Source organism: Oenanthe melanoleuca, chromosome 1, assembly GCF_029582105.1.
Source record: "Oenanthe melanoleuca isolate GR-GAL-2019-014 chromosome 1, OMel1.0, whole genome shotgun sequence".
In the NCBI taxonomy this organism is placed as follows: Eukaryota; Metazoa; Chordata; class Aves; order Passeriformes; family Muscicapidae; genus Oenanthe; species Oenanthe melanoleuca.
Window position 1 is genome coordinate 6,931,947 of NC_079333.1, and position 8,312 is coordinate 6,940,258.

The following is an 8,312-nucleotide window of genomic DNA, read 5'->3' on the forward strand; positions in this document are numbered from 1 at the left end:
AGATGTTTCACATCATTTAAGAATTGGCATGTTAGTTTAATGTTTCCTCCAAAGACAAGGAGTTCTTTCATTCTTACTATTATTATCTTAGCTGTTAACAAAAGAATTCATATAAATGGAATACTTCAGTATATTACACCATTTGATCACCTGTCACAGATTTGGGATACTTTGTTAATCCTTGATTAGTAATCAGTTTAGTGAGTAATGTTTCTAGTCATTGCACTTATTCTCCAATTTGCAAATGGCTGCACTTTGATGCTTTTGTGTATTTGAAGACATAAAATCTCATTCAGTTGAAAGAAATTCAAGAGTGAAAATAAGTGTTTTCATTTATCAAATGAAGTCTTACTTTCTCTGTATAAACTGTGCAAATCAATGGAGAATTCTTCACTGTTCTCCAGTGTACCACAATAAAGCACCAACTAGCATGCCAAGATTTTAACCTCACATATAAAAACATATTAACACTCAGGGAAGAAAAAAAAAAGACTTGAAAAGAGATAAATTCAAAATGAATACTTTTTACAAATCTTTTAATTAAAATGAAAATGATTGCTTCTGTTTCAACTAGCACAGCTTTCCCCCTGGTTAGGGACTAACCAGAACAGCCTTCCTGCCTTATAGCATAGCAGGAATAAAAGCAGGTCAAGTTACACTGTTAATCCAGCAGATGTAGGTCAGTTTGGGATAAATATCAGAACAGACAGAAAATACCACAGTGCCTGTGCCTACTACCACTGCTGCTGTGAAGTAATTTGGTCTTGCTCTCTTCAGAGCTGTCAGTCAGTGGCAGTTCTTGAATTTCCCGTGCTGAACTTTGGAAAAAACCAGAGTTTTAAGACTCCAATGGGTTTGTACAGCTTCTGCCAGAAGAAGCAGCAATAATGCAGTGCATCATATATTGATGATAAAGGTGTAACTGTATCTTCATAAATGGTCAGAGATTATTTTTGCATGTAGCAGCAGACTCTGGTTCCTTCACCTCAAGTATAGTAATTGAATTACCATGATTAGAACCACTGTTCAATTAATACTGTGGCATATAAGAGATTTAAAATATCACCAGGATATTTATACCTCTAACATAAGAAAGCAGTCTCTCCTGTACTATCCTTCTCACAAAGATGATGATAGAGGGAATAGCAAAGCTATTTAAACAACCACCATGCTGGATATGTGATAATACATTCCTGAATTACTCTACAGCTTTTCCTTTGTTCTGTGAGTGGAGTTGGCAAGGTTTAATTTTTTGTAAAATGGCATGTATCTCCACATGAACAAAACTTATACAGCAAAATTTTCAGCTCTGAAAGAACTTTAGGAGTTTGCATGGAGGAACATACACTATAATTATTTTTCTGAAACTGAAGAGCAGTTGCCTATGGACAGTTAATCTTTATCAGCTACTTCAGAAAAAAAGGGCAAATCTAAATTGAGTATTACAAAACAGAAAGAAAAAAGATAAATGCATGAATTCATAGTAATGTAAGTCTATATTAAAACTGACTTGCTGCTACTTAAAATGCAAAATTTATAAAAGCACTCACTCTCTCCAAGAGCCATGTGATTAAACCAGAAAACAGTAAACAAAACTCAACTCACAGTTGGGATGAAATTGTCTTTCCCTCAAAAATCCCAAACTTATCAAGACAGCAAAAACATTCCTAAATAAGTCTTACAAAGATCCCAAGATCTCTATTTTGCAAATAAAAGAACAGCAAAGGATGCAAGTGTGATTTCATTTTTCACATTTACAGATTAAAGGGGACAATAGGTAGGCCACCTACATTGTTCACTAAACCCTCTGTGCCTATTCCAAGTTCCACATGCTAAAAAGTCCTACACACCAAACTCTAGCATAAAAGGAGAGCACTGGAAGAGCAGCTACACAGCCCCCAGTGTTTTGTCACTGAAATAAATGTTCCCTCCTTCTTTCAACCCCCTTAGGATGCTATTAGGATAGTGTTTTATGCACTGATATTTAAAGCACCCATCCTGAGCTTAGTATGCATTACATAAGAGACAACACAAACATTTGGGCTTTGTCTTTAATTTTGATTTATAAAATGAAGGGAAAATATCTTGCAATAGGTTCAGAGGGAAAAAAAAAAAAAAAAAGATAAAAAACTCTCAACATTAAGAATTCTTGCAAAGATACCCACATTCATTGAAAATACTCAATTCTTTCAAAAATGTTTTCATTATGTAGAAGGATAATTGTTCAAGGGGAAAATCCTGAGAGAAATCATGATTTTACAATTTATTCCTTGCCACTGAAACGTGATATTTGCCTTTCTTCCCTTCAAATACACCTAAAAACTCCTTGGGAAGAAGGGATATGCTCATTAAGATCATGCTTAATATCGATGCAATCCCAGAGGATGCACACACTAAACTGTGTCGAATAGTTTCACCATTCTGCATTTGTTTTAGGAATGTATTTTTAAAAGCATGTCAGTGCCATTCTCTCTACAAAAGACCCTGCATTGTTTTGAGAAGGCCTAACTTTTGAGAGTTTCTGCCTGCTGTTTAACTCAATTAAAACAGAATTGAAGTAACCCTTCTTTGTCTTGGAGAAGGCATTAAGAGGACAATGACAACATCTCCTATTTCTACACTTTTAAGTATTAGATGGAGAGGGAGCCACTGTTCTAGCTCAGTCACTCTGGTTGGTTATATTGCTGTTCTTTTGGCAAGCACCTGATGTCCACATCCTTACCATACATAACTGCTGTTACCAGTCACTTAACATTTGCAATGCACAAGAGAGAAAAAGGGAAACAAAACAACCCACCTCAAAATCCAAGCTTCAATTTACATAGCAATATTAAAAGAATAACTCCTATTAAGAGAATAATTTATTGGTGGAAAGAGTAAGGGTAATCTCATTCAACACATTTTGTCAATTGTAGAATCAGGCCAGAGGGATGAGAAAGCTAATTATAGGAACTAAGGCTTCTATAATAATAAACTATAACTTAGAGACATTTACATTATCATGGAATTGCAACTGACAAGTAAATTTAAATGCAGAGGCAGATTGACAGTTCTACATTTCTGAAATAAAATTTTAAAAAAAGAAAAGAACAAAACTAACAGGAAAGTAGACAAGAAAAATATATTTTCTTCAACAGAATTGCTTCTGTTGATCAGCATTTCCATGGAGTTGCCTCTTTGGTGACAAACTTCAAAACTGTTTAGTGTTGATTTGACGGTAGAAACTTGAGAAATACTTTGAGTGCAAGAGTGATAAATATTTGAGTGAGTAATCCCTATTCATGTACTCCACAGGGAAGTTCTGGGACACCATCAATGAGAATCTGGATTGTTTAGTTACTTCATGTTCCAAACCTGAAGTGCTATAGGATGACTGTCAATAAAAAACCCATGAAGAAATCAAGCAAAATAATTAATAAAATATGAACTAGCCTGAGAACTAAGCAGCTAATAAGCCTACCAAGCCTTGGTTAGATTGATGGAAGTCATATAAAGACAGACACCATCAAGTAGAGTGAAAAATTTTTATGTTTCAACTTGTGTCTAAAATATTCCACATAGAGACTGTACTACCACTACTGCCTTTCATTATGTAATTGTGCATGCCCTCACAGTAGCTACAGAATGAAAACTACATGCACTGCACTGGCTGTACACTATTAGCATATGAACGCCGAGCTGTCAAGACAACCCCTGTGCAGGCAGCCTTGGCTTGCCAAGGGTTTCTGCTAACAGAAATCCAAGTGAAAATCCAAAACAAGGTCTAAGCACACAAGATATTGAGTAACGTGCAACAACTCCATCTTAAATCAGCTTAGGCTACCTCATAACCAGTCGTATCCATGTTTGTCCAGGTTTGTTTGCATTTTTTTTTTTTTTTTTTTTTTTTTATTCTGCTTGTAACAGGTCTGGGCTAATGAAAAGAGTCTCACCCGCAAGCAATTACCTGTCTTGGCTGATTTGTTGCATCAGTGGCCACAGTTTCTGACAAAGAAAAGAGCCTCAACATTGTTTTCATTAGAAGACAGGTGGCAAGTATTTGAAGTGTCTGAAGCAACCACACTGAGAAGATTTGCCCACTGTTGGCAAAACCTTGGAAGTGGATGGTTTGTTCCCACACATGGGACTATCCAGTTCTCAGAGCAGAGCACATTAAGGCATTAGATGCCATTTGCATTATCACACAGCAGGGGGCTACAGCAGCTACAATTCCAGGATAATCCTAACCTGTTTCTGTATCCTACGAATCCAGCAGAACTATTTTTATTGTTACAGTTTCACGTGGTGACTCTTGACAGTAATGAGCTTACTCGTCAGGTTGCATAAAAACAGTTCAGAATGAAGCACTTGAGTTATTCCAAAACCATGCCCCCCTACAACTGTTAAATTTTGTCTAAGACTAATGTCACGAAGTGAAAAGACAATTAGAATGGAGGGAAAAGAAAAAAAAAAAGTCAGGCGGGCTGTAAACATAAATAACAGGTTAACCCCCGGGACATCATTTAAGTACTCCAGGCTCATTACAGTGCACAAGTTAAGGACAGCAGCAGCCAGAGATCCCACTTTTCTCACAGCAAACGCTGGAGAGGGCAGAGCACACAAATACAGCCCCCAAACCCAGCTGACAAAGCGCTTCCCAGCTCCACGTGCCATTCCTCCCTCTCCCACCTCCATCGCTCCCCTTTTACAGCAAGCACTTGACACTGGGCTCTTTTACTCCTTGTGTGCCTCCCCTCTGAAGGGACTGCCTCCTGCTAATGCTATTCCATGCACAAGCTGAGAAGCATTATTCTATGTCCTCTTGCCTCAGCTGATGCTTCATCAATACTCAGGACAGATTCCTTCAGCGAGTCTCTCCACAGATCTTGCCAGAAAGGCAAACTTCCACACAGGACACATGTCAGCTTGATTCGTTGTCACCTTGTCTTTAATTAGTTCAGTTTCATCAACAGAAGCCATCGGTAATTACAGTTCAGAAGTGCTCAGGACAAAGATGTTATTCCCATCAGAGCTGACAGAAAAACCTGCATGTCCCATGGCCCACAAACAGAAAATTGGAGCAATCTAATAAATCCATTGAGCCACTTCACAATACAGTGTGGGGAAGTAAATCAAGCCAAGGGGAAAAACTACTTCTAAATGCAGCTATTAAGCTATCAACAAGAAATGTGTCTAATGGTAACTCTGTCTGCTACTTCTGTCAAAATAAATGGCAGAAACTAACAAAACAACATTTACGAAGTTGCACTTTAAGGTGGACTGAAAGAATTTGATATTCTCTTGGATACAGTTGCCACTGAGGACAGTCTCATGGAATATATTTGCTCATTTCCTTCATTCTCCTTTACCTTAGGAAACAAGGGTTGGAGAAATTACTTCCTCTCACTTCTGCCTGAGTGTTACAGATTCTTTATATCCCCTTGAAAGAACACTCTGCTGAAGTGTGGTACACAAAAAGCCTGAGTACCTCTGATTGAAGTTTTAATCAAGAGCTGAAAAAATAATTGTGTGAGAAACTGAAGAGAGGGGAGATGTTTTACACACGCAGAGGGCAAGCTGGGTAATGTGCTAAGCATCACTTTTCCCCATCTGCAAGGACAGGCCCAATCTGGTTATTTTCACACAGTCACAGTCAGATTTGTACTACACCCCGTTTCTTGCAACACGTTTTTTACCTGATGCAGTTCACAGAGTTACATTCTGCCTGGCACGCTCCCTGAACTGCAGTGAAAGACATCACTGTTTTTAATCACTGGTTTACTCTCAAAGCTGCGCCGCGCTGAATGCGGCTGATTGCATCTTAGGAAAGATCAAATCCTCCTCCTCCAGCAGCAACCCCGGTTTTATTGGTGACAGAAAGTCAGTCCAGAGGCTTCCCACCCCCAGCTCCGTTGCAGGGCAATGAATTGACAATTCACAGGGAAATGTAAAAGGCAGAGAGGAGCCAGCCCACAGGTGCAGCGCGCCGCACATGCCCCCATAAATAACCCTGCAGAGCACCAACACAGCAGCTCCTTGTGCGGTGACGCACCGGGCAGCCCATAAACATCGCAAAGAGCACAAATAATCCGCCGACGGACCCGTCCTTCGCAGCTGCCCAGCGCACTCCCTTCCCCTGCCATTCCTTCCAGCGTCCTCGGCCGGGAACTTCCCCGGGAGGTGGAGCGGGGCACCGGCGGGGGTCTGGGCCATGGGGGCGGCAGGGGGTGAGGCTCCCGTGTTTCGGGAACCCGAGTGGCTGCTTGTGCCCCCGCTCCGGGCTGCCAGCCGCGGCTCCCTCCGGAGAGATCGCCCGACACATGACGCAGCCATGTGAAACGCGAAATATATTAAACTTGACGTGAAATGGCATGACGGAGGCGAGCGGGGAAAAAAAAAAAAAAAAAAAGAAAATAGAGGAAAAAAAAAAATCTACAAGGCCACTTAGTTTAATCGACTCTTCGCTGCTCATTCCCACACCGAAACACTCCGCACGCCGAGCTAGGGAAGGGCTGGGAGATACCCCGCCGGTCCACCGCATCCTCCCGGAGGAGCGGGGACCGGCAGCGAGTTCCAGCGGGGTGGCTCGGCCACCGCCCGCTCCCCGAATTCCGGCTCCCGCCGTGGGGCTTCCCGGGAGCGAGGGGCCAAACTCCCGGCGGCAGCGCAGCGGGCTCGGCTGGCGGCTCGGCTCCCGCTGGAGCGGGGGAGTCTGGGGGAAGCTCGCCCGCAGGCAGCCGCGGCGGGCGGTCACCTCGCGGGGATGCCCTGCCGCTCCATCCCACTCGGCCGGATAACGGGAACCAGGGGGAGCGGCGGCGGGCAGGAGGGAGAGGGGGATACATCCAGTCTGGAAACTAGCTGCAGGATGAGCCGCCTGGAGCAGGATGGCGAAGGGATCCGCCGCTGAACCCGCGGCTCATCCGATTACCCTGCGTGCACATTCGGTGCCTCGCACACAGACACGCGCTGCCGGCGGCGGCGCAGCGAGGCGCGGACACCCCCATCCCGCCGGGGGGCACGGCTGGAGCCCGCACAGGGGCTGGAGCCCGCACAGGGGATGGAGCCCGCACAGGGGATGGAGCCCGCACAGGGGATGGAGCCCGCACGTTCCCCGGGATGCTGTTGCAGCGCACACGCCGCTGCTGCGGCTGCACTCGCACTTTCGGCGGCACGTCCGCGCCCGGGCGAGTCCGGGGGGCGGCTGCGGGGGCCGACGAGCGGCTGTCGGTGGCGGCGGGGTGCGGGGTAGTGGAGGAAGAAGCGCGGAGGGCGAAGGAGGGCGGGAAGAGGCTGGCGAGGGAAGAGCAGGAAGGGTTAAGAGCCGTGCGGCGCTTCAGCGCTGGATAGCGCTACCCGAGCGGGAGGCTGGGGGCGCACGGCGAGGGGGGGAGCGGGTCAGGAGTGGGGTGGGGGGGGAAATCTGGGATGCCCCGGTGCCTCCCCGGCGTCCCTCCCTCCCCGCGCGTGGGGCAGGGGTGGGGAGGAGGCGGTACCTTGTACGAGGATCCCGCAGAGGCTGTAGAAGCGCAGGAGCGCGCCGGGCTTCAGCCGCATCCTGGGGGCTCCCCTCGGGCTGGGTGGGCGCCAGGCACGCAGATCCGCAGCCTCCCGCCGCTCCGCTCTCCGGGCGCTTCCTTCCCCCCGCAGGAGCCGCCGCCGCCGCCGCCTCCGCCGCAGTGTCTCCCTCGCTGTATCCAGTGGGGTGAGGAGGAGGAGGAGGAGGAGGAGGACCAGGGTCGCGGGGGTGGATTGGGGAGGGAGGAGGAGGAGGAGGAGGAAAGAGCGGCTCTCTCCGCTGGCTCCGGCGCTGCTGGGCAGGTTCAGGTTCCCACCGCGGAGCGGTGCCAGGTGCCCCCGCTGGCTCCCCTCGTCCCTGCCGGCGCGTCCGTCCGTCCGTGCGCTCGCCTGTGCCGGGCTGTCCCGTGCCGTGCCGCCGCGGGGGCGGAGGCGGGCAGGGAGGGAGGGAGGGGGGATGCGCAGGGGCTCCGCTCCCGCTCCGCTCCAGCCGCTTCCCGGCGAGAGACACAAGGGCAACCTCCGCTCGCCCCGCCCCTTTCTGCGCCTGGCCCCGCCCCGGGCCCGCCCACCCGCCACACCCCGGCCCTCCCTGCGCCGCGGCCACGCCCCCGCCCTGCCTTTGGCCACGCCCCCGACGGCCCGGCCCCACCCCTCGCTCCGGCCCGGCCCCTCAGGCGGGCGCGTGATTGACTCGGGACGCTGCCCAATAGCAGCTGCCCACAATGGGCCAAGCGACCAATGAAAAGCAGCGTTACGAAGCAAAGGGGCGTGCCCCGGGCCCAGCCCCTCCTCCCGCACCGCTGAGTGACATC

At 47.6% G+C, this 8,312-nt stretch overlaps 1 protein-coding gene across 4 annotated transcripts in view; it reads right to left on the bottom strand.

The window, feature by feature from the left end:
* CADM2 (cell adhesion molecule 2) overlaps positions 1–8,005 on the bottom strand; it is a 548,264-nt gene extending 540,259 nt beyond the window's left edge. For 3 of the 4 annotated variants that reach the window (XM_056493497.1, XM_056493489.1, XM_056493471.1), the window contains exon 1: positions 7,476–8,005. In XM_056493497.1, coding sequence (XP_056349472.1) covers positions 7,476–7,536 — 61 coding nt within the window. In that variant the 5' untranslated portion in view covers positions 7,537–8,005. The remainder of the gene's footprint in view (positions 1–7,475) is intronic. The other variant, XM_056493481.1, reaches the window with a different exon arrangement.
* Positions 8,006–8,312: the final 307 nt, after the last annotated feature.